General features: G+C 35.1%; 1 protein-coding gene across 14 annotated transcripts in view; it reads right to left on the bottom strand.

Annotated features, from left to right (window-relative positions):
* The window catches only part of PHF20L1 (PHD finger protein 20 like 1), a 79,363-nt gene that overhangs the window by 23,819 nt on the left and 28,476 nt on the right, over positions 1 to 27,068 (bottom strand). For all 14 annotated transcript variants that reach the window (XR_011070668.1, XR_011070667.1, XM_068525424.1 and 11 more), the window contains 6 exons: positions 23,283 to 23,365; positions 19,495 to 19,747; positions 17,167 to 17,355; positions 16,699 to 16,905; positions 10,704 to 10,760; positions 9,326 to 9,433 (listed from right to left, as the gene is read on the bottom strand). Coding sequence is in view for 12 of the 14 variants with exons in the window: in XM_068525424.1 (XP_068381525.1) it covers positions 9,326 to 9,433; positions 10,704 to 10,760; positions 16,699 to 16,905; positions 17,167 to 17,355; positions 19,495 to 19,747; positions 23,283 to 23,365 (897 nt within the window). In the remaining 2 variants the exon portion in view is untranslated. The remainder of the gene's footprint in view (positions 1 to 9,325; positions 9,434 to 10,703; positions 10,761 to 16,698; positions 16,906 to 17,166; positions 17,356 to 19,494; positions 19,748 to 23,282; positions 23,366 to 27,068) is intronic.

The following is a 27,068-nucleotide window of genomic DNA, read 5'->3' as shown; positions in this document are numbered from 1 at the left end:
CCCTTTTCTCCACACCCTCTCCAGCATTTATTGTTTCTAGATTTTTTGATGATGGCCATTCTGACTGGTGTGAGGTGATTACCTCATTGTAGTTTTCATTTGCATTTCTCTAATGATTAGTGATGTTGAGCATCCTTTCATGTGTTTGTTGGCAATCTGTATATCTTCTTTGGAGAAATGTTTGTTTAGGTCTTCTGCCCATTATTGGATTGGGTTCTTTGTTTTTTTGATATTGAGCTGCATGAGCTACTTGTGCATTTTGGAGATTAATCCTTTGTCAGTTGCTTCGTTTGCAAATATTTTCTCCCATTCTGAGGATTGTCTTTTCATCTTGTTTGTAGTGTCCTTTGCTTTGCAAAAGCTTTTAAGTATCATTAGGTCCCATTTGTTTATTTTTGATTTTATTTCCATTACTCTAGGAGGTGGATCAAAAAAGATCTTGCTATGATTTATGTCAAAGAGTGTTCTTCCTATGTCTTCCTCTAAGAGTTTTGTAGTGCCCAGTCTTACATTTAGGTCTCTAATCCATTTTGAGTTTATTTTTGTGCATGGTGTTAGGGAGTGTTCTAATTTCATTCTTTTACATGTAGCTGTCCAGTTTTCCCAGCACCACTTATGGAAGAGACTGTCTTTTCTCCATTGTATATTCTTGTCTCCTTTATCAAAGATAAGGTGACCATATGTGCGTGGGTTTATCTCTGGGCTTTCTATCCTGTTCCATTGACCTATATTTCTGTTTTTGTGCCAGTACTATATTGTCTTGATTACTGTAGCTTTGTAGTATAGTCTAAAGTCAGGGAGTCTGATTCCTCCAGCTCCGTTTTTTTCCCTCAAGACTGCTTTGGCTATTCAGGATCTTCTGTGTCTCCATACAAATTTTAAGACTTTTTTGTTCTAGTTCTGTAAAAAATGCCATTGGTAATTTGATAGGGGTTGCACTGAACCTGTAGATTGCTTTGGGTAGTATAGTCATTTTCACAATACTGATTCTTCCAATCCAAGAACATGGTATATCTCTCCATCTGTTGGTATCATCTTTAATTTCTTTCATCGGTGTCTTATAGTTTCCTGCATACAGGTCTTTTGTCTCCCTAGGTAGGTTTATTCCTAGGTATTTTATTCTTTCTGTTGTAATGGTAAATGGGAGTGTTTCCTTAACTTCTCTTTCAGATTTTTCATCATTAGTGTATAGGAATGCAAGAGATTTCTGTGCATTAATTTTGTATCCTGCAACTTTGCCAGATTCCTTGATTAGCTCTAGTAGTTTTCTGGTGGCACCTTTAGGATTCTCTATGTATAGTATCATGTCATCTGCAAACAGTGACAGTTTTACTTCTTCTTTTCCACTTTGTATTGTTTTTATTTCTTTTCCTTCTCTGACTGCCGTGGCTAGGACTTCCAAAACTATGTAGAATAGTGGTGAGAGTGGACATCCTTGTCTTGTTCCTGATCTTAGAGGAAATGCTTTCAGTTTTTCACCATTGAGAATGATGTTTGCTGTGGGTCTGTCATATATGGCCTTTATTATGTTGAGGTAGGTTCCCTCTATGCCCACTTTCTGGAGAGGTTTTATCAGAAATGGGTGTTGAATTTTGTCAAAAGCTTTTTCTCCATCTATTGAGTTCATCATATGGTTTTTAATTCTTCAATTTGTGAATATGGTGTATCACATTGATTGATTTGCATATATTGAAGAATCCTTGCATCCCTGGGATAAATCCCACTTGATCATGGTGTATGATCCTTTTAATGTGTTGTTGGATTCTGTTTGCTAGTATTCTGTTGAGGATTTTTGCATCTGTATTCATCAGTGATACTGGTCTGCAATTTTCTTTTTTTGTACTATCTTTGCCTGGTTTCGGTATCAGGGTGATGGTGGCCTCATAGAATGAGTTTGGGAGTGCTCCTTCCTCTGCAATTTTTTGGAACAGTTTGAGAAGGATGGGTGTTAGCTCTTCTCTAAATGTTTGACAGAATTCGCCTGTGAAGCCATCTGGTCCTGGACTTTTGTTTGTTGGAAGATTTTTAATCACAGTTTCAATTTCATTACTTGTGATTGGTCTGTTCATATTTTCTATTTCTTCCTGGTTCACTCTTGTAAGGTTATACCTTTCTAAGAATTTGTCCATTTCTTCCAGGTTGTCCATTTTATTGGCATAGAGCTGCTTGTAGTAGTCTCTTAGGATGCTTTGTATTTCTGCGGTGTCTGTTGTAACTTCTCCTTTTTCATTCTGATTTTATTGATTTGAGTCTTCTCCCTCTTTTTCTTGATGAGTCTGGCTAATGGTTTATCAATTGTGTTTACCTTGGCGAAGAACCAGCTTTTAATTTTATTGATCTTTGCTACTGTTTTCTTTGTTTCTATTTCATTTATTTCTGCTCTTATCTTTATGATTTCTTCCCTTCTGCTAACTTTGGGTTTGTTTGCTCTTCTTTCTCTAGTTCCTTTAGGTATAAGGTTAGATTGTTTACTTGAGATTTTTCTTGTTTCTTGAGGTAGGCTTGTATAGCTATAAACTTCCCTCTTAGAACGGCTTTTGCTGCATCCCATAGGTTTTGGATCGTTGTGTTTTCATTGTCATTTGTCTCTAGGTATTTTTTGATTTCCTCTTTGATTTCTTCAGTGATCTTTTGGTTATTTACTAATGTATTGTTTAGCCTCCATATGTTTGTGGTTTTTACGTTTTTTTCCCTGGAATTGATTTCTAATCTCATAGTGTTGTGGTCAGAAAAGATGCTTGATATGATTTCAACTTTCTTAAATTTACTGAAGCTTGATCTGTGACCCATGATGTGATCTATCCTGGAGAATGTTCCCTGCGCACTTGAGAAGAAAGTGTAATCTGCAGTTTTTGGATGGAATGTCCTATAAATATCAATTAAATCTATCTGGTCTATTGTGTCATTTAAAGCTTCTGTTTCCTTATTTATTTTCATTTTGGATGATCTGTCCATTGGTGTAAGTGAGGTGCTAAAGTCCCCCACTATTACTGTGTTACTGTCAATTTCCTCTTTTATAGCTGTTAGCAGTTGCCTTATGTATTGAGGTGCTCCTATGTTGGTTGCATATATATTTATAATTGTTATATCTTCTCCTTGGATTGATCCCTTGATCATTATGTAGTGTCCTTCCTTGTCTCTTGTAACATTCTTTATTTTAAAGTCTATTTTATCTGAGTATTGCTACTCCAGCTTTCTTTTGATTTCCATTTGCATGGAATATCTTTTTCCATTCCCTCACTTTCAGTCTGTATGTGTCCCTAGGTCTGAAGTGGGTCTCTTGTAGACAGCTTGTATATGGGTCTTGTTTTTGTATCCACTCAGCGAGCCTGTGTCTTTTGGTTGGAGCATTTAATCCATTCACGTTTAAGATAATTATTGATATGCATGTTCCTATGACCATTTTCTTAATTGTTTTGGGTTTGTGTTTGTATGTTCTTTTCTTCTCTTGTGTTTCCCACTTAGAGAAGTTCCTTTAGCATTTGTTGTAGAGCTGGTTTGGTAGTGCTGAATTCTCTTAGCTTTTGCTTGTCTGTAAAGCTTTTGATTTCTCCATCGAATCTGAATGAGATCCTTGCCAGGTAGAGTAATCTTGGTTGTAGGTTCTTCCCTTTCATCACTTTAAATATGTCATGCCACTCACTCCCTTCTGGCTTGTAGAGTTTCTGCTGAGAAATCAGCTGTTAACCTTATGGGAGTTCCCTTGTATGTTATTTGTTGTTTTTCCCTTGCTGCTTTCAATAATTTTTCTTTGTCTTTAAATTTTTGCCAATTTGATTACTATGTGTCTCGGTGTGTTTCTCCTTGGGTTTATTCTGTATGGGACTCTCTGCGCTTCCTGGACTTGCGTGGCTATTTCCTTTCCCATGTTTGGGAAGTTGTCAACTGTAATCTCTTCAAATATTTTCTCTGGTCCTTTCTCTCTCTTCTCCTTCTGGGACCCCTATAATGCGAATGTTGTTGTGTTTAATGTTGTCCCAGAGATCTCTTAGGCTGTCTTCGTTTCTTTTCATTCTTTTCTCTTTATTCTGTTCCGCAGCAGTGAATTCCACCATTCTGTCTTCCAGGTCACTTATCCATTCTTTTGCCTCAGTTATTCTGCTATTGATTCCTTCTACTGTATTTTTCATTTCAGTTATTTTATTGTTCATCTGTTTGTTTGTTCTTTAATTCTTCTAAGTCTTTGTTAAACATTTCTTGCATCTTCTCGATCTTTGCCTCTATTCTTTTTCCGAGGTCCTGGATCATCTTCGTTATCATTATTCTGAATTCTTTTTCTGGAAGGTTGCTTATCTCCACTTCACGTAGTTGTTTTTCTGGGCTTTTATCTTGTTCCTTCATCTGGTACATAGCCCTCTGCCTTTTCCTCTTGTCTATCTTTCTGTGAATGTGGTTCTTGTTCCACAGGCTGCAGGATTGTAGTTCTTCTTGCTTCTGCTGTCTGCCCTCTGGTGGATGAGGCTATCTAAGAGGCTTGTGGGCTTCCCTGGTGGCCCAGTGGTTGAGAATCTGCCTGCCAATGCAGGGGACACGGGTTCGAGCCCTGGTCTGAGAAGATCCCACATGCTGTGGAGCGGCTAGGCCCGTGAGCCACAATTGCTGAGCCTGTACGTCTGGAGCCCGTGCTCCGCAACAAGAGAGGCCGCGATAGTGAGAAGCCCGTGCACCATGATGAACAGTGGCCCCCACTTGCTGCAACTAGAGAAAGCCCTCGCACAGAAACGAAGACCCAACACAGCCATAAATAAATAAATAAATGAAAATTAGCTTGAAAAAAAAAAAAAAGAGGCTTGTGCAAGTTTCCTGATGGGAGGGACTGGCGGTGGGTAGAGCTGGCTGTTGCTCTGGTGGGCAGAGCTCAGTAAAACTTTAATCCACTTGTCCGCTGATGGGTGGGGCTGGGTTCCCTCCCTGTTGGTTGTTTGGCCTGAGGCGACCCAACACTGGAACCTACCCAGGCTCTTTGATGGGGCTAATGGCGGACTCTGGGAGGAGTCACGCCAAAGAGTACTTCCCAGAACTTCTGCTTCCAGTGTCCTTGTCCTCACGGTGAGACACAGCCACCCCCCGCCTCTGCAGGAGACCCTCCAACACTAGCAGGTAGGTCTGGTTCAGTCTCCCCTGGGGTCACTGCTCCCGATGCACACACTACTTTGTGTGTGCCCTCCAAGAGTGGAGTCTCTGTTTTCCCCAGTCCTGTCAAAGTCCTGCAATCAAATCCCGCTAGCTTTCAAAGTCTGATTCTCCTCCCGTTGCCGGACCCCCAGGTTGGGAAGCCTGATGTGGGGCTCAGAACCTTCACTCCGGTGGGTGGGCTTCTGTGGTATAAGTGTCCTCCAGTCTGTGAGTCACCCACCCAGCAGTTATGGGATTTGATTTTACTGTGATTGCACCCCTCCTACTGTCTCATTTTGGCTTCTCCTTTGTCTTTGGATGAGGGGTATCTTTTCTGGTGAGTTCCAGTGTCTTCCTGTCGATGACTGTTCAGCAGTTAGTTGTGACTCTGGTGCTCTCGCACGAGGGAGTGAGAGCACGTCCTTCTACTCTGCCATCTTGAACCAATTCAGTGACTTGATTTTTAGCTTAACCATTTTGTTGATTAGATTCCAGTGGGTATAACCCATTTATTTACATAGTGATACGGAGTCCACTGAATGGACAGGTGGACACCTGGGCCGATGCCAGTGCTGCTGTAAACATTCTTGTATATGTCTCCCGATGTACCTACCGTGTGAGTTTAGTTAGGAATCTGAGGTCACGTGGTAAGCACATCGTCAACTCTACTCTCATCAGAAAAGCATCACTGCTTTTCCATAGCAGTTGTACAGCTGTCTCCATCTCCTCAGCAACATCTGACATCATCCACCTTGTAATTTCTGCCCATGTGGCAGATAGGAAATAGATTTCACCAGGTTCTGAAAACTGCATTATGCAGCTTCTCATAAGAGTGAGCACTGTATTATATAATCATTTTATCATTTTCAGGTTTCCACTTCTGTGAAATATCTGTTGAAACCTTTTGTCCATTTTCATACTGGGTTTTCTTTTCCTTTTTGAACTGTAAGGGTTTGAAATATATTTTGAATACTAATGCTTTGTCAGGTATTTGCATTGCCAGTATCTTCCTATGGTTTGTGCTGTGTTTTCACTCTCTTTATAATGCTTGTGATGAACCAAAGTTCATTTCAGTCTAATCACATTTTCAACCTTTTCGTTTCAGGTTAGCATTTTTTGTTTAGAAATCTCTGCCCAAAGATCATAAAGATGTTTTCCTATACTTTCGAAGTTCTATAGTTTTGTCTTTCACATACTAAGTATTTAATCAACCTGGAATTGGTTTTTGTGTACGGTGTAAGGTGGAGTCCAGTTTCATTCTTCTTCACCATATGGATTATAAATTGTTCTAATACCAATTACTGAAAAGTTCATCCCTTACCTGTTAAACTAAGATGCCAGCTTTGAATAAACCAAGTTTTGAAATATGTATGAGTCTGCTTTGGATTATCCTGTTCTTAATAAATCTATTCTTTCGAACTACCTCACTGTTGTAATAACTATAACTGAACAGTAATTCTTCTCCTTATTCTTCTTCAAGAGTGACTGTATTATTTTTGGCTCTTTACTCTTCCATATTAAGTTTCAGAATCAGCAATGAACCTATAGATTTATTTGAAGTGACATCTATAGCGAATCTACAACCCCATGAACATGAATTATTTCCCATTTGTTTAGGCCTTCTTTACGTTTCTAAATAAAGTTTTATAATCTGCTATCCATAGTTTTTTGTTTTTCAAACATAAGTACACATGGATGTATCAAATGGTTTTTCTACATTTGTCAAAACTGTAATGTTACTGTGGTGAATTTCATTAATTGATTTTCTAATGTCAAACCAACTCTGCATTCCAAACCTATGTGGTCATACTTTTAAATATACTGCTAGATTTAATTCCATAACATTTATTTATGTGTTTTGCATCTCTGTCCATAAATAAGAACAGCCCGTGATTGTCCTTTCCCATACCATTCTCTTCTGATTTTGAGAGCAAAGTTATTTAAATCATCTAAAGTGAATTTGGAGTTGTATTAGTTTCCTGGGGCTGCCCCAACAAATTACCACAAATTTGGTGGACTGAAACAATAGAAATTTATTCTCTCTCAGTTCTGGGGGCCAGAAGTCCAAAATTAGGTCTCAGCAGGGCCATCTCCCTCTGAAGTCTCTAGGGGCAAATTCTTCCTTGCCTCTTGCAGCTTTTGGTGGCTCAAGCTCCTTGGCTTGGAACTGCATCACTCCAATCACTTCCTATGTGTTTGCACAGGCTTCTCCCCTGTGTCTCAAATCCCCCTCTCCTTTCTCTTGTAAGACACCAGTCATTTGGCTTTAGGGTCCACTCCAAAACCCAGATGACCTCAATCTTAATCATATCAGCAAAGATCCTATTCCCGAACGCAGTCACGTTCACAGGTATGGGGGTCAGGAGTTGGACACCTACTTGCAGGGTTCACGATTCATCCCACTACGGGAGTGCACCCTCTTTTTCTAAATTCTAAAATGATTTATGTAAGTTTGGAATAATCTGCTCCTTTAATGTTTGGTAGAACTTGACAGCAAAACTTGTTGGACCAGGACATCTTTCTTCATGAAAAGATTTTAAAATGCTGATTAAATTTCTTTCAAGGTTTGAAGACCATTCAGGTTTCTACCTTCTTGAATAAGTTTGGTTTCTGGCAATTGCCCATACCTTCAAATAACCTCTCAAGTTCACTGGCATAAAGTTGTGTACATTATCTTATTTTTATGTCTGGAGCATCTGTAGTTATGTTCTCTTTATTCTTAATATCGTTTATTTGTACATTTTATGTTCTCTTTATTCTTAATATCGTTTATTTGTACATTTTGTCTTTTTTTTCTTAACAGCCTTCCCAGAGGTTTGTTGATCTTATTCGTTTTTTACAAAAAAATTAATTTTGGCATTTTTCATTTCCTCCTACCATTTCTTTTTAGTTTATTAATTTCTGCTCATATGTTTATTATTCATATTCACTTCTACTTTTTTTGGACTTATTCTTTTCTAACTTCTTAAGCTCGAGACTTAGCTGACTTTCAGCCTTCTTTTCTAATATAAGCATGTATACCAATTGATATTCTTCTTCTAAGTGCCATTTTAACTACATTCTCAAGTTTTGACACATATATAACATTTTCATCACCTGTCACTTTCTTAACATCTTAGTTTCCCTTTGGTACTGTGCTTTCATCCATGAATTATATAAAAATATTTTGCTTGATTTCTAAACATATGGGACTTTTTGTCTTTTCAATACTGATTTTAGTTAACTATAATACCTTTAAAATGTGTTGAGGTTTGCTTGAAGCTGCATCCCATGGTCAATTTTAATAAATGTTCGTGTCTCTTTGATAAAACTGTCTACTCTGCAGCTGCTGAGTTCAGTGTCCTGGACAGGTCTATTAGATCAACTGTGCAGCTGCCATCTTTCTTAGTATCCTTACAGATACTTTTGAGTTTTGTTAATTTATTAATTACTAAGAAAGATATGAGGATGTTACTCAGTGATGAAATTTAGAAATTGTATGTCTAGAAAGATATAAAGTGAACTGAACCTTTATCATTATATGGTAACCTCCTATCTCCAGGAATGATTTTTGCTTTAATGACTACCTAAAAGGACATCCTTTACAGACAGGCTATTGATAGAAAAATAATTTGGTTTTTTCCAGGTTTTTCTAAAAATGTTTTCCCTCATTTTTGAAAGCTAATTCAAGGGACTATAAGATTCTAGATTGAGAATAATTCCTTCAGTACACAGAAGGGTACTTGGTCAGGGTATCCAGTCCACCACAACACTGGCAATGAAAGACTCTATCAGTTGCAGTGATTAATTTACAAACCACTTAACTTACAGACTGTAGTAAAACAGAGCTGCATATTTTCAAAATTAGCAAGACAAGGGAAAGCTACTACGGGAACTTCTCAGCTGTCAAGAACATGGGAATATTGTCCTACCATCATTTTGGTAGAAAAGGACAGTTGAAAGCATCTTAGAATTTTTAAAAATGGGAATCACCATTTTAGCATACAGTCAGCCCTCTGTATCCACAAGTTCTGTGACTGGGGATTTAACCAACTGCAGATCAATTTTCAATTTCCAAGGATATGGAACCACAGGTATGAAGGGCCGAATATACCATGCCATTTGATATAAGAAACTTTGGCATCAGTGGATTTTGGTACCCGCTGGGGGTCCTGGAACTAATCCCCCCCCCACCACCACCAACCGGATACTGAGGGAGGACTGTACTTACCATGCTGCTTAGATTTCTTTTTCTTTTTCTTCTTCTTCTTCTGCTTTGGTTTGTAGTGATCTTTGTCCCTCTTCTCTTTTCTTTCTTTATCCTTTTCTTTTCTCTTACCTAAATGACCAAAGTGAGTAAGTTAGTAATCATGACTGATCCTGAGTTGTTCCTCTGTGGTTAACCTAAAAGCAGCATTTATGTTTTAATCAGCTATTCCAGTCACCTGCCCAGAGTGGATGGATTCAATTAAACTGTTCCTGTCATGAGTCTGGAACTCCTGATTAGCTTATTGGGCTATAAGAGGGGATCTTCATTAGCAGTGTTGAGAAATCCCAACTCCTGACACCTTAAAGTTAACACAGACAGTAGTTAAAATCTTTAAATGAGTAATATAACTCAGTTTCCTGATGTGGCAAGAAATAAACTCCATAACTTAAGAAAGACCTGACTGAGGAGACTCAGCATTTCCACACAAAATTTAATGAGAAAATACACTAGAAGCTTAAAAAATAAAAAACAAAAAAACTTGAACTTTTTTTTTCCTTTGGAAAAACAAAAAAACTAAATCATTTCCACAAATAATTCCTTCAGTCTTTCAATACTTTCCCAGTGTATACAAGAATGAAAATAAAAAGCACAAAGAAAAAAACTTATTTCATTAAACTAAATTTTGTCCCCAAATTTTAAAATATTCCTTTTTCCCAATCATATGCACTTTAAAGAAAATGAACAGATGTTAAAACAGTTTCCTAGAGTATTTTATTTAAAATTAATTCATCACATATATTCAACTATTGTTCCAACTCAGAAAGGTTTAGCCCATAACTTATCAACCATATTAAACCAACTTTCAGTAACTCAAGCTCCAGGTAGCTAATCTGTAGAATACTTAAGACTATTATCCATCATTCCAAAACTTTTAGTCATTATAGCACAGAAGACAGAAAAGATAGCAGAAAAACTTTTAGTCATTATAGCACAGAACACAGAAAAGACAGCAGAAAACTTAGTAACTTTTTATAAAGTAAGTAAAAAAAAAAAAAAAAAGGCTGAAAAAAAAGGCTATTTTAATTTACCATCCATTCTCTAAGTTTCAACAATATTAAATGGCAGCTTATTTTTAAACAGTCATAGTTTTAAAGATGTTCAAAAACATCAAGTTCTCAGAGAAAGCCTCAGGCTCCCTTGACAAAAAATACACATACTACTGCAAGATATGTATTTAAGAAATCACATATTTGGAGCCGAATAACACTAATAAACACTAAAACAGATGATCACTTACACCTAAAGGAGCACTAACAGGTAAAAAGTAAGGGACAGACTATGTCCTCCCACTGCCAAGCCATCTATAGCCTTTTGCTTAAAGATTACTTTCTGTTCATACCAAATGTAGTTGAGCTTTTTTCTTCCAATTTCACTTTTTTTTCTGTTTTCGATATTCCTGCAGGTTTAGGGGAAAAATATGTAAGTTTAGTCAGAAAGGGTTAAAAGTATGGGACAATGTTTTAAATTACAATTGCTCACAAAACTCTACCTAAGACTCTTTTCCCCTAGAGGTCTACATTATTTTATTGCCTGAACGAGTTAACAAAGAAGTGGGATTTCTTACTTCAAAGGGATAATAAATTAAGAATGATTTTTGTTCCCTCAGACTACTCAGATTAGATTCCTAGTTCCACCATTTATTAGCTCACAGCCTCGAGTAAATCATTTTAACTCTCAGTGCTTCAGTTTCCTTATCTGCTAAATAGGACTAAGAGCATCTACCTCCTGTTGTTATCAGTATAAGATGAGTCAAAATGTGTATTGATGAAATGCTTAGTGTCTGATAACTACTAAGTGTTTTTTTTCACTTTCTCCTTTATGGTGGGGTAATAATTTGAGACTACATCAGTTCTGGAAATAGCATAAATATGGGTCTGAACATAAAAAAATGTTAGGATAAATGCACTAGGCAATCAGTTAAGATCAACTCTGGCATCACAGCCTTTGGCAATCCATGTTGAAATGCACTCCAGTGGTAGGTCCACGTAACATTTCTGCTCCTGTGACAATTATGACAAAATGCTATTCCAGTCATCCAAATGAAATATTAAATTTCATTTTAAATTATACTGGTTTTCAACAATCTGCATAAAATTTTTAAACTATTATTTAACCTCTGTTGCCTAGAACAAACTTGTACCTTTGAACTCCATCATGAATGTGTTATTAGGTTATGATAAAAGCCAAAACAGAATTATTCTATAAATCATTTTGGTCTTTATCCAAATGTAAGATATAAAGGCTTATTATCACATACAAAATATTCAACCTTAGTGGCACTTAGGTCTTATTATCTAATAGTCCAAAATACATTTTTAAACCAATAGTGCACCTCATGAACTGTGCTGCTGACACAGACACACTTACCCAAGCTTCTCAACTCATATTCAACCACTGCCAATGCTAATATCTTATGTGTGTCTAGGGTTAATCTAAGAAAAACACTCTAGTGCATTTAAAATACAATTTCAATCTATTAAATTATGCTTTAATATCACCAGTTACGAGTTCTTTGATTTTTAAATCTCTGCAGTACAGTATCAAAAAAGCTAGCACTTTATTCATCTTACTGCAAATAATTTACATAATTTAAATAAAACACAATAAAAATGTAAAAATACCACTCAACTTGAATTACATGCTAATAAGGCTCTAATAATTAAGTAAAAATATTGATAATCTCCATGACAAAAAGATTTATGACAAAATGAAAAGGACATCAGAGCAAAGAGAAATACAATTAAACTTCCTTATTATCAAAACTGTTGAACAAATGCCTCACTTCCTTTTACTAATTACTGTTTACTAACAATTAATGCCATGAAAATTCCACAAATTTGATGCAATTTTCTTGAAAATGACAAGGCATTTACAACAGAAACCGTAAGAGATTTGCTTTCTAAATCCTCTGTGACAGTAGAGCTATACCAGAAGCAGCCCTTGATCATGATTATTGCCTTGAAGGTCCCTCCCTAATCCCCAGGGGCACTGAATCTCCAGAGTGAAAGGTGGAGCAAGGCCAGAATCCCCTGGGGCGATTCAAATGGAAGGAACTGCCTTACAGGGCTGCCTTTCCTGACTGGAATGTGTGGGATCCCTCAGGTACTTGGAAGACAAATAAAATGGTCCTGAACCTCAGCTCCAGAACACAGGTCAGCACAGCAGAACAGATTCAGTAACTAACAGAGTGCTTTCATTCAGGAGGACCTGTTCTAGATTGTTTTCACATGTTCTGGTGGGTCCCAAACCTTTATATTTCTTAACTGGTAAAATTTTGAAAGTAAAATTGGGGAACTGAGAAAGGCTTGTCAACATTTTACACAATTAAGGATATTAAAATAAATATTTCTATATGCAATAATGGCAAAACACCCATGCCCAAATAGAAAAAAAAATAGATCTATTCAAGAATTCTACAAAAGAATCAATTTCATTTTATGAGAAGTTCTCTACCTTGTCCTTATTTCACCATGCACTAGAATTTGGGAACCAAAGTACGTGGGTATTAGTTTACAGAATAGTGATTTTTACACTAAATTTTATCAACAGAACATTTTCGTCAAACAAAATATTACATAATATTCCAACACATAATACAAACCCCCCCATCAAATTAAAAACACAATAAAAAAACGAATGGAGCTGTTTAGATTAAAGCAAGAGCGACAGATCTCTGAGCCATGCCTGCTTTCACATCCTGCAAGGCGCAGTAATGTGGAGAGGTTTCGGCAGTGTGCCAAATATCTGATTCTCCTGGCAAAAAAGGAGGCTATCCCTGAGACTCTCCGTGGAAACCCCAGGCTCTGTACAAGCCATGAACATCTGCTGTGGGGTGGGGGGAGATTACGGAGTCTCTGGTTGTAGTTTTGTTTTGTACAATTCTGGAAAAAAACTGAAAAACACTTTAAAACAAAAAGGCTTTTTAGAAAGTAAATGTGAAATTGGTGTCCCCACAAGTCAGAATGTGACTGTTATTGTCTCACCCATCCATACACTGAGCTTCCATATTTTAACTCCTTGAAGGGGACAGAGTAACTCAGTATTTGTTGTATCAGTACATATATCCAGTAGATAAATAAGAAAACTAGTTAACATCCCAGTTAGCGACAGAACTAAGAGTAACAGAACTAACACTCTATCCTTACCTAAAACTGGTTGGCTCTGTTAGAGAAAGCATTCTGATAATAAAATAAAAACAAAGGCATCGATTTTTACAAGGGCACCAATGACTGTTTTTGGTAATGGGGGCAGCAATAGTATTCTTAACCTTGGTTAGTCATATTGTATGCATGCTTCCCAGTGGAAGAATGCAGAGGATTAGGGCAAGTTCATTACCAATACTGGAAAAACAACTGTTAACCTATTAAGAACGCATGTGTATAATAACTGGATAATTCGCATAATCTCATTAATGCTTTACCATGACTGTGATATGAGCATGCACACATCACTCACACGAAAAAGTAAAACTCTAAGTCTGTTAAACTGTTTCACAGTTAATGACTAACATCCTCATCATTCTTAATACCCCAAAAATTCCAATTTGAAAAAAATACCCCAGAAAATGTCTTTGATACAAGTTCTGGTAAATAATGCTTTCTGCAGAAGTTTTAAAATTCAACAGTAACAAAATTTACTTTTATAATTAACATGAAACAAACCAAGCAAACAAATTAAAATATTAAAAATAAAGAAGAAACAAAAACAAAACACCTGGTACTTTGACTGCAGATAGAAGACAACTTGGGAAGCGGACAGAAGGCCAACAAATACTACGAAACAGTTTCGAGAGAGTAGCTAACAAAAATGTTGACAGAACAAAGCACGCAGACCACTGAGAATTTCAGTGCAAGTCAGACAGGTTCACAAGGTTTTAATAAAAAGATGTCCAATTAGAACATGACCTGAATTCCATTACTTCCCTCAAAAAATAAAAAATTAAAAGGGGTAATAGAAATAAATCAGAATCCCCCCAAACCCCGCATTCAAATGCTGTGACTGTGTTCAACCCTCTAACAAATGGACTTCCAGTAATTAACATTTAAATCCATGCATTTCCTTGCTTTAAGCAATTAAAGCTGCCGGTCATCACCATACTTAAGATGATCCTCACTCTTCAACAAACTTACAAATACATCACTTTACAAATCCAAACTCCTCTCTACCTTTCACTTTTCCAGAAAACTATCTTACACCTTTGACTTTCTCAAACAGTTTTTCGAATACTTAAAAAGGAAAAAAATATTGTGCCTTCCCTCTACCTCAGTACATTTTTTAACCATTATGAGAAACAAGAACCACGCCCCAATGATAATTAGCTACATCTCCACAAATATACCAGAAATTCTGGGGGGAAAAAAATCAAACCACTAGGCTAGTACTCTGATTAGACACAAAGTCACTGGAATTAAAGATTTCCATGTACAATCACTACTTTGACATTTTAGGATACATCATTCAACTAACATAACTTAGTTATTATACAGTTATTTAGATTCGTCTATCTTTCAGTCTTGTTACTATTGCTATATAAAAGAAAATACAAACGTTTTCAAATGCACATCTAAAAATAAATGCCCAGGGCTTCCCTGGTGGTGCAGTGGTTAAGTATCCACCAGCCAATGCAGGGGACACAAGGTTCGAGCCCTGGTCTGGGAAGATCCCACATGCTGCAGAGCAACTAAGCCCGTGTGCCACAACTACTGAGCCTGCGCTCTAGAGCCCGTGAGCCACAACTACTGAAGCCCACGCGCCTAGAGCCCGTGCTCCGCAACAAGAGAAGCCACCGCGATGAGAAGCCCGCGTGCAGCAATGAAGACCCGAAGCAGCCAAAAATAAATAAATTAAATACATAAAGTAAAAATATACACATTTAAAAAACTAATGACTTTATCATTTAAAAAATAAATAAATAAAAATAAATTCCCCAATGAATATATATCATTTTAACTTGAACATATTTTTCATATATTCAGTACAGCAACAAATTCCAGATTGCTAAAGGACTCATAAGAACTTCACCAGGAAAAGTATCTCAAAGGGTTAAAGGTGATTCAGAAATCTTGTGAAAACAGGGAAAAGAAAAATTAATTACCCTACAGATAGAAGGGGCTTAGAAATTGTCCAAAGACAATGCATCAGTTCTGGGAAATGACAAGAAATGTTTCAAAGCCTACAAATCTTCAAATTTGGGCACTGATTTTTTTTAAAACAAGATATGGAAACACTATCACATACAAAATAACTTCACTCTTTTATTGATTAATGGAATTGTAGAACACTGTATGTTTAATACTAGTTACACTTTCACTTTGAAAGAAGGAACAAGAAGGTAACAGCAGTAATGTATGCTTCTTAAGTTACTTCAATCATTTTATTTTAATATACACCACCACCAGAAAAGAGCAAGCTCTATTTTATACTTCACCCAAGGATTTGATAAAGTGGTTTCAGAGAAGATGCTACTAAAATCGATTATCCCCAGTGCTCTCTGGCTGCTAATCAAAAAACAGTTTTATGTTTTTCCCTACTTCTGAACTGACTCAATTCACCTCATTCATCCATCTACTGATAATTCCAAATTAGTAATTTACTGGAAAAGCATTTGAAATTAGTATTTGCCTTTTTTTTCCTTTTACTGTAGGGACTCCTTGGTTGAGGTTAAAATTCTATAAAACTTCCAAGTAAAACAAGGTAACCATATAAGGGAAATATAAATAAATATAAATCTAATATTCTGTTAGATTAAAATATCAACTTGATAAAATACCTCCGAAAGATTTCAGATTACAGTAAGTGTCATAAAATCATCAAAAAATGTCTTATTGAGTATGGCTGATTTTACACATTAGACTCCCAAAATAACATTACAACAAATTACATTTAAATTTTGGAGATTCTGCTCCAAAATATGGGATTATATGTAAGATACAGGTATATAAATTAATTTAAGCTAAGAGTTTCTTAAATATTAAATTCTATTAAATCCTTAAGCCTAAGTATTGAGCCCATTAAGTTATTTTCTGGCTTCAAAACCAAGAAACTTCTGCAATTATATTTAGCTCTAATAATTCCTATTTAGTAGAAACAGGATATAAGAAGTAGGGAGAAGGAAGTAGATTAAAGTGACAAAATCAGAAGTATATCCAGAGAATATGATAGTAAACGGTCACACAAAAGGACTTTAAACAGACTGAGAAACCCTATCTTCCACAGATGTTATGGAGAAGTATTTATAAAGAGGAACTACATATTAAAATAATGTAATTATACATCAAACTGTTTTTACTGTATAAATGCAAGCCTAGCTAACTGGTAAAATGAATCTTTTTTACCTGATGCTGTTGGAGCTCCTCTTCCATCAGTTACTGCTTTGGAAGAAAGATTTGTAAGCATCTGTGTGTCTTCCTTTTCTGCCCTGGGGCATTCATTATGGTAAGAGGGATCTGGGACTAGCGGTGCTGTAACTTCCGAACCACGACTTAAGTCAAGAGGGAGACAGGGTCCCAGTTTCTCAAGTGACAAATGTGCAACATCAGGCACTACACAAAATAAAGAATGTAATATGTTAATATAAATACACTGCCTCAGTTAATATCCATGTGGATTAAAATGTTATATAAATTAAACAGTGCCTGGAAATAAAGACGGCACTAAATAAATACTTGTAGAATTAAATGAAGTGCTTATAAGTCCAAAAGATGTTAAGGAAAAAGCAGAAATTTCTTAATATTTTAATAAGCTTTATCTCAGTGTTTTGTCTTCTTTTATGTTTGGTTCTATAGAAAATCAATATACATTACCCTCTGGTACTGAAGACTCTTGCTGATTTTGAGAACTGATGGAGAATACTTTCCCATCAGTGGCTGGAGAGGGAGGAGAAACCTTTTCTACAGAATCATCAGGCATGGGCAAGGTGGCTAAACGCTGAGATCTTCTTCTCCGCTCACTATGCTTGAAAGGTCTAGGGGGGTTCACAGGCTGTGGAGGACCTAGAAAAAGATCTTCAATGTTCACGAAGCAGATACATGCCAGGATCATCTTATAATACTTAAGGAGAAAAATGGGAAAAATGATTCAAATTCTGCCCTCTGATGTTGTAAGGTATCCACAAGGAATGGTATGTTCCAAGAGTAATCAAAGGCAAAAACTGCCCTCATTCACAAGGGTTAATCAAAACTTCTAAAATCTAAACCCTACTAGAACCAAAAGAAAATAACATGGAACATTAATTTCAGGTAGTTTCCCAAGTAACAGACTACAGTTAATTCTCTAATTGCAGATCGTTGTTAGTTGCCATTTTTCCTTTGGGAAAATAATCTCTGTATAGCCAAAGATTTAAAAAAAAAAAAAAAAATATATATATATATATATATATATATATATATATATATATATATCTCCCTTTTGCTACATTACAAATCTAGAAACTCTAAGAAAAAAAAAAGGCAGGGGCATAGGTGACAAAAATCTGACATGCATTGTAGAGTTAGTGCTTTACTTGCCAAAGTAAAACTAATGTAAGTAATTTTATCCCACCCTCGTTCCCGCAAATGGATTTTTATAAACATATATTTGGGCCTGATTCATTAAAAAAAATTGAACACAAGCAACTTTAAGTACTCATTATGGGCAAAAACCAAGGATTTTTAAAGAATATGACACTTCTTGTACTCACGTGTTTTTTGTTTTGTTTTAAAAAACTAACTTGGTGAGCCATTTAAGCATCTTCTAGCTATGTATTAACAGAAGTTTGGAAATTTTTTTTTTTTAACCTTTCATTTTCTTCTTTCTACATGGCATGTAAACATGTTTGATGATTTAGAACAGGCAGGACTACATAAGCCAATATACGCATGTTAATTTAGAAGGAGGAAATAAGAGTGGTCTAAAAAGGTTGATGCTTTGGGTATTTAAAAATAATTTTACAAAAGTCAAAATGCAAGAGACATGGTGATAATGGAAAAACAAGAGAATAAAATTCAGTTGCTGTAACACTGGCCATAATACCAAAATACAAAACAATTGCAAAATAAAATACGTATCAATGTCATGTGACATTGTAGTGACTACTAATGATATTATTTCATGATAAATGCCATAACGAAGTGAAGCTTATGAAGAAACAATTGAGTTTTTCTGTTTCCATCCTTTCTACTCATTTATTAAAAAGAACCAAAACAAAACAAAGAAGTACCAAAACCTGATCAAAAATTGAAAAACACGGTTTGGCAAAAAAAATACAGCAATGGAATGCAAGAGAAAGTTAATATATTTGACTGATAGAAGTCTTCTCAATGTCACCATTTTTAATTGTTGTGGAAGATATGATATGGAGAAGTTCATAAGGAAATGTGTCATATTCATTTAATAATCAGGTTACTAATTCATTCACTGTATAAACAGCAAAATTATCTTTTACCCAGTGACTTTTCAGGTAATTATTTTTCATATGTCTCTAACTTAGAATACTAAAACATGAGAAACACACAGTCAACACAAATCTTGTCTTATATATATCCAAACCCATGTCAAAAGGCTATTTAAAAAAAGACCAAGTTAACTCTTGAAAGATTAGTGGTACTGAAACAGTAAAATCTTTAAAAATAAGACCAAGGAAGCAATCTTCTTCTTTCATTAGTAAGATTAAACTGAAGTTTGCACTCTAAATCCTACAGTAAGAACTGAATAAAATGTATTGCCGAAGGGGGTACAGACAACTGGAGACAATAACTAAATCTATCCATAAGAATAGTCTTAGGAGTTCAGGAAAACATCCACCATGGGCCTTTTTGTATCTCATAATGGTTTTGTTCTGTTTTTTTGTAATGAATCAGGCCTCTCATTGTGCTTGGATTATTAGTTGAGGAGAGTCAAACTACAGTGGAATTTTGGTTATTAAATGCTAAGGTTTCTTAACCAGCAGTACAGTCACTGTACCTCTGTACAATACATCAGTCAGAAATGTAAATGGTTTTTGCCCCTAAAATAGTTTCAAGTCTTCCCTATCATATCCACTTAAGTTTGAATTTTTAAAATGCAACTTCATAAAAATACAATATAACTACAACCAAACTGTTTTTAATGTATCTTATAGGATAAGTAACTATTTTTTAAAAATCTGTGCTCACTAGTTTTATTTATCATTGAAGAAGAAAGCTGAGATACAAGCGTCAAATCCTCGACTTGTATTAATTCTGGGGAAAGTGGTGATTTAGGGGGTTTTATACACCCAGAAGAATCTCCAGATTCATGTTTGCATTTCTTGCTGCGAGCCTTCCCTGAAGACAAAGTTGAGGATAACAGTGCAGGTTTCTGAGTGTTGGCAGAACTGCTAATGTCAGCTTCATTTTTTTTCTGACTTTGAGGTTTAGGTGAAATCGCCTGAATAAATAATAAAAAATTGATATTTTTATTTTGGTTTCTTCATTTTTGTTCTTGTTTTCTATTTTGATTGTTAAGCAACTTTAGTATCCAAAAACATTGTTAAGCAACATATAACATTTCTATTACAAATGAAAAACCAAAAAGAACCCCACAAATTATTAACTAAAAGTTGAATAGGCTGTCTTTAAAGGGATGCTGTCAACTTGTAGTCTAAATTTGGGTTTTTTTAAATGTATTATTTATAATATTCTCAGAAAATAAAATGTTATCTTACTGGACAAATATGTTCCGTATTGAGTTAAAATATACCTCTTCTGACACCATAATTACCAATGACATTGACAATAATTAGGTAAATAAACAGCATTTTCAAGTTTTAGAGCATTAGAGGAACACATTTAAGCTTCTGCCTTTCAGGTTTTTTTTATAAAATAATTTCCTTTATCAAGTTCAATGCAGCGGTTTAAGTAGACAATTTCCCTTTAAAGAAAGATCTCAACAGGAAAACAATGATCAAATTAACGAAACATTATCTTTAACTCATTTTAGTGCTGAAAGCTAGAGTTTCATAAGCATAATGCATCATGAAATCAAAGCCACCAGCAATACAGAGTTAAAAGACTAAAAAACAATACAAAACAAGCAACAACAACAACAACAACAAAAAAAACAAGGAGTAAAACCAAGTGTAAGTTAAAAACATTGGATTTAAAAACAAAATACGTCGCATTCTTAGATGAGAGTTTTTACCTTCTTCCTGCCAACTGATACTTTTAAAAAAAAATTAGAACTTTGTCAGTTCTTTCATAAAGAATATCTTCATTCATTTGGCAGTAAAATGTCCCACATATGTAAAACTATATGTGAATGTGTCCTAAGACAACAGAGAACAGCCACATTCGATGGATTTGCAATCTATGGTGTTGGAATGCCTACCCTGTATCTCTTTTTGATATATGTATCTGAGAGCAAAGTATGAGATACACTTTTTTAAAAAAAAACCTATGCTAAAATAGGCTTTTATAAAGAACCAAACTACTAGCTCTATGAACAACATGCTTGTCCCCAAGATACCTTTTTACTTCCATATCTTTTGTGAGGGATGACCATCAGGTCTGCAGTCTGCAGTTCTCTGGAATATGGAAGATCATTGTCTGGGACCAAACAGCTTTCTGTTCCCACTAAAAATATTTATAAAGCGCTCAAATTTTGGTGGGAAAAAAGTGAATATGTGGTATTAAGTATGGCACCTCTGTGCTACAGGTGGCACGCTGGGCATGCCACACAGAAGGGCTGGCGTCAAGTGTCTCATTCATTGCGTTGTCATCATTTCTATTCTTGAATTTACTCATTACACACGTGTGTAAGTGCAGACTAATCATTTGAAAAAAACCCTCCATATACAGAAAGGATTCCTAAGCTTATCATAAAAGGTGTTGCCAGAAAAGTAATTAGAGCCATTACTTGTAAATAAACAATTTTATTGTTCATCTTCACATATGTGAGAGACATCACTACAGCATCCATTACTCTCAAGTTACAAAGTTATAAAACAAGATTTTAATACTTAAATTAATATCTTGATAAGGTGCTTAACCTCTAAACAAGGACAAATTAACATTTTTAAAAACTTACTGAATTATGCATCTAATGCAGGTTTTATCCAAAAGTAAATATAACATGACAATTCCCTAATACAATTAAATAATCTATAATTAATAATCTGAGAACTGGGGCTCAAGACCACAGAGTCTGAGTTTTTTTTAAATGTAAATAAATAAATCCCTTAGGACAGTAAGTTTTGGCCTTAGGCCTGTTATAAATCTACGTCATGAGTGGCATTATTTTACTCATTAGGGCAACAGAGGTTAGTGACAATCTCTCTCCTTCAAGTCTATTGTTGATACCGAGATGTAATTAAGAATTTTATAACTCGGCTTTTTAACTTTGAAGAAGCGCAAACACTTAGCACAAAAATTAAGAGTATGGTTACAAAACATTTCACGCTGAAATCAACCTGAATGACAAAAAAGGGGGGGAACAGCATTCTGTTCCTTAAAAATATAAAATAATTTACAAAGTTTTCATTAATGATCATTGGTCTCTTCGTTACAAAAAACTGGGAAGGACTCTCAAAATTCTTTTGATTATGTAAATAAAAACAGCCGAGTTACTCAATTTTTTTTCTTTTTTTTTTTAAGCTCAGTTTCAAAATGTTGTACTTCTCTCTGAAATGGGCACTGCCCTCTACACTAACTTTCACATATAATAAATAATTTTCACAATCACATTCATCTCAGCAGGATTGTGCATAATGAAAGATTGACATTGTAATGAATTTTCCAGAAACATTTTATTACCCAAGTCCCTGATTTATTGCATTCTGAGAATACCATAAACAGTGGTGAAGATACAAAATATTGTTATATCTGGGACGTTGAATATAGTAATACACAGTAAAAAAGTCACTTAAAATTTGGTTGATATGCTGACAATAACGGCAAAGACTTAACCGTTTGATGACCACAGAAAATCAGAAGGCATGATTCGCTGACATATTAATCAATTTAAAAGATCATTGATTCAATACAACATTAATGGAGGCACCAAAACAATGCACTGTTATCAAATCAGGCCTAAAATAACCCTGAAAAACTCAATACAATATCAATTAAATTTGGACTGGTTTTTAAAACGCATATAGAGAAGAGCAACAGGTACTCATTGTAAAGTCTTCTTTATTAGGCTACTAATAAAGAAAATTGAAATAATACAAAAAGGGTATATTAAACCTACATTAAGGCTCAGATTTTAAAACAAGAGAACCAAGGAAATCCAGTTATGGCTATTACTGTGTTCTTATAGTCTTACAGTGCCCAAGAAGGTAAGCCCTTAGGAAATGGAAAAGCATGCACAGTCCACTATATACAGGTATTGTGGGAATCTGAAGGTAGCCAAGGCAAAATCTAGCAACTGCAACCTTCACTTTTAAATTCCTCTATTAGGTGGTTTAAAGACAGACCCTTAATAGTTTTTAAAAATTTTTTTTTGTAGTTATTAAAATATACATCCTAGCAAAAATGTATGGCTCATTGATCAATTCATAAAACACATAGTCAGTCTAACAACACCAATTGTTACAATATAAAAGAAACTTCTTACAAAAGAAGCTTTATTAGATGTCAAAAAACCCTGTTTTAACTCACAAATGAAAGGTATTTGTGTAAGGGTCTTTTTGTAAGCTAGTTAAATGTGATCCAGCTGGAAGCCTATACCCTGGGATGCCTGTCTCCAGGCCTTCAACTGTTGGGGGACAAAGGCTTTAATGCCAGCCTACTGAAAATAAACACTAATGAAGTCTGTAGTTTATCTGTATACCTTGGAGAAGGCAGAGTTAAAAATATAGCATCAATTAATTACCTTCCTATTCCCATATCTGATCAAAAGGGCAATTTCAATTATGTGGATACTATAGCTCCGTGATCATTCCAGTTGGGAACCTTGAAAAAAATCAAATGCTACCATTTCATACCTGCTCCAGCATTGGAGCCGTTTCACTGTAGTCTTCCTTTTTTTCAGCACCATCCACCCCAACAGCTTTGGATGCCAACAAACCTTGAGAAAAATTGTACAGAAATTGCTTATTAGAAAAAATATTGACTTTCACACTAAAACTTCTCAAAAATTTTAGCAGTTGAAATCCCCTATACTTTTTTATAGAAAGTAAATACAACACTCTCAGAAGTTTACTTGTCAAAAATACAAACACCCTTAATAATGGCTCAAGGGGCTGAGTTAGAACTTGAGAGGGGCTTACACAATTAGTTTTTAAAAAAAAAAAATTAACTAAAAATACCCTTTTAAAAAAAATCACACATATACACATTTATTCTGTACAAATTTAAATTTCTATGGTTTAATGTCCCAAAACCTAAGATGGCTTAGATTGTTAATCCTTAGGCTTTGTCTATACAACTGAAATAAAATATGGACTTAATATTAAGATATAAGGAATCCTTCCAAACATCCAGAGTATAAAATAAGATTGTTGTTGTTGTTGGATTATTAGTTAAAAAAATACTCCCAATTTTTTATTTCACCTGGATCCTTTAACCTAAGCTTGACAGGTTTGTTTCTATACCCAGTTGTAGCTTACCTTCTTACAAAAGTGGTAAAAACATGGATACATCCATTTTACGTTAATGGAAAAGAGTACAGATCCTTCCTACAACATTTGAACTTACTTAATATTATAGCCTCATTCTACAATTAATGAAATAAACTGGGAGTTCCAGTTTTCTCCAATATATATACCATTAATTCTGAATTTTAGAAGACAGAATATTTTATCTGGAGTATATATAATTAACTTTACAAGACATTAAAACTCTGCTTTAATTTAGAAATTACAGGCATTTACTTAGTCAAGATTCTTTGCTAAGCACCAGATAGGTACCCTCAATGGAATCAAATTTATTTGCTGCTTCTTATGGCCACCAAGCACATAAAAAGTCACCAAAAATCATTTTTGTGTCATTTCAAAGTCAGGCACACAAAACTGTGGCCTCAAAGGAAGCATGTTTAATAATCGACAAAATAATAGTAAACTTACTTCAGCAATTATACCACTATATTATTAAAGCTGTCTTCAGCATATTTAATAGGAGAAAAAAGGTGCCCCAAAATGCCACCTCACTTCGAGCTACCCTGTGGCAACATCGCTTGACTTTTTCAGGTAACAATCTCAAAGATGTTAAGTAATCTAAGTGGAAATTCAAATATTAAAATTGTATTCTCAAAAAAAGTAGTACTAGAGCCAAGTGTTAAATCAGGCAAAAGGCACCTTTCCATTATTAGATAATAAAGTTGAATATCTATCACTCAGAATTGTAACTCAAAACAGCAAAGGCTGAGAATAAAACAATGATTTTGATACAGCAATGATTGGTATTAAAACTGCTATTTGGTGCAGTTTGAGATAATCCATACTGCTCAAGTCCCACACAGTATTAAGTGTAGGTTTAAATGGAGGAAAAAAGACCCAATGTATAAGTAATTTCACAAAAATAGTTTATAAATCATAAATTCAATCCTAACTATATTAATATAACTTTTGAACACATTTTTAGATGACTAAACAAGATGTAGCACAGAATATTTCTTTAACATTTAAAGCTGCATTCACTAGGTTTTTCTTCTCTAGCTAATATTTTTGAGGTTAAATACTACTAAAAATAAAAAGAAAAATAATTAGGAAATTAGGTTCTTCCTTTGCAGGGAACTGAGTAGAGGCCCTACTTCGAAGGGGTACTCAAAGAGGACAAATATTTGCTATTCTATCTACTAAATACACTTTACGTTTTTCGTTTCCTTTCATATAGGTGGTGGAAATACTTTTAAGTCACATCAATAGGTGAAATAGATCACAACCTTCAAGAATTAATTGGAGGGAAATAAATGCAAATGAAATTAATTTGTTATTTGCAAATATGTATTATCAATATATTACTTACCAATATATTACTAACAAGTTCTCATCCAAATAAGATATCTATAAACATTTTAACAGAATGTGTTATGCAGTTTCAAGAAATTATTTAAATACCAGGTAGAAGTAGAATATAAATTTTTGTAAGTCCCACCCACAAAGTGATAATTTCTCAATACTCTACTTCAGTTATAAAATAGAGTTAGTCTCTCACTGCCGATAGGAATCAACAGAACAGAGGCCAGAGCATCCAGTAATGGGGAAGATAGAAAGAGCAAAGTGGTTAAATTCATGGTCTACTTTTCATCCAGCGATTCCAAAACACAATATCCTTGCTTAGATTAAGAACCAAATATCCTGGATATTATAATCAATAACTTACTACTGGCCAATTCAAATCTCTGGGGTTTTTTCATTGTTTTTAAAATTCCTTAAGCTGTACAAACATATCTAAACTGGTTGAACGTCTAGGAACTCCTAGAACTATTACAAACAGACCATGCACCGACTGCTGTTTCTTCTTTTACTCTCTGACAGCCCGTACTTTAAAATCTACTCAAATTTGCTGACAGTTTGCTTGCAACTTTGTCCCAAAGTATAAACTTTATTATCTTTGTAAAATTGTTTGTTCTAAATCAGTATGCATAGAGTATATCATTATCAATAAGGTACATGACAATGAAAAATAAGATTCTGGAAGAACATATATATACTATGCAACAATAATTTCAGTGTCTACTTATTAGAAAATTTTGAAGAAAGCCATCCTATTCCATTCTCTGTAGAGAAATCATGTTTGGAATCTCTGTAGGGTGTATATATGAGGAAGAAACACAAAGAGAGTGAATAAATACATGAATTAAGTTTATCCAGCGGCTGGTCCACTTATTTCCTGTTAGAACTATTTAAAACATAAATAAAACGGTGTGCGTGGGGGGGTAATACATCAGAGCAGGCTGAGATGCTGCCACGTTGCCAGCCTATTCCTCTCAGTAGTAAAGGGACAAAAAGACAGATGTAAGTGAGCTTGAGAAATTTAAAATATACCATAATTCCATAACAAAACTGCTATTTCATATTAGTTCTCATCTCTTTTTATGGTCCACAGATGAAATTTACTGTACAGAGGCAAGCCTGAGTTTCAATCATAAAAGACAATCTTAAAATATCTGGTACCTTTTTGCATGATATAGTTGTAACATGAAATCAGAAATAGATGCAGAGATGAACTATTAAAAAAACTAACATACATCTTCTGAGTAAATAAAGGGAAAAGATCATAACAGTTTCACATTCGTAAAATCTTACGCCTTTCCACTGTTGCCCAAACTATTACTTGTTGATTTGAGATTCCCAAGAGGAAGTGAAGACAAAGTCCCTCCACAGAAGGCACAGGGTGTTACTAAAGCAACCAGTATTAGAACTTCCTCGAGGTACATGGTAAAATGGTTTTCCCCCCACTACTGTCTTTTCAAGGCCAAGCGGAAATACTGCATCATTGTGGACTGAGCTGTTTTCTTACTTCTTTAAATGGTGAGCTTGAACTTCTCAGTAAGACACATGTAAGAGTATACTGACTGAAACTAAAATCAGATTATCCAGATTGTAGGAAAAACCATGATGCTGGGAAACTGGCTGTTGTAGCGTCAGTGTCACTTCCATCTTCCTTGATCTTGGCTCCCCCAATAAGGCTGTTTCAATCTTGGTATCACGGCAGTTAGAAGTACTACTCCACAGTACAGAGCTCGGAGTTCCATTATTCTAAGTCAAAACGGAAGTCTCAAGTTGCCATCATAATAATCACTAGGGTAACATTTTGGCTTTCTCAAA

The sequence above is a fragment of the Eschrichtius robustus genome, chromosome 17 (genome assembly GCF_028021215.1).
Source record: "Eschrichtius robustus isolate mEscRob2 chromosome 17, mEscRob2.pri, whole genome shotgun sequence".
Lineage (NCBI taxonomy): Eukaryota > Metazoa > Chordata > Mammalia > Artiodactyla > Eschrichtiidae > Eschrichtius > Eschrichtius robustus.
Note: the sequence above shows the minus strand (reverse complement) of the source record. Positions and strands in the feature narration are given on the sequence as shown.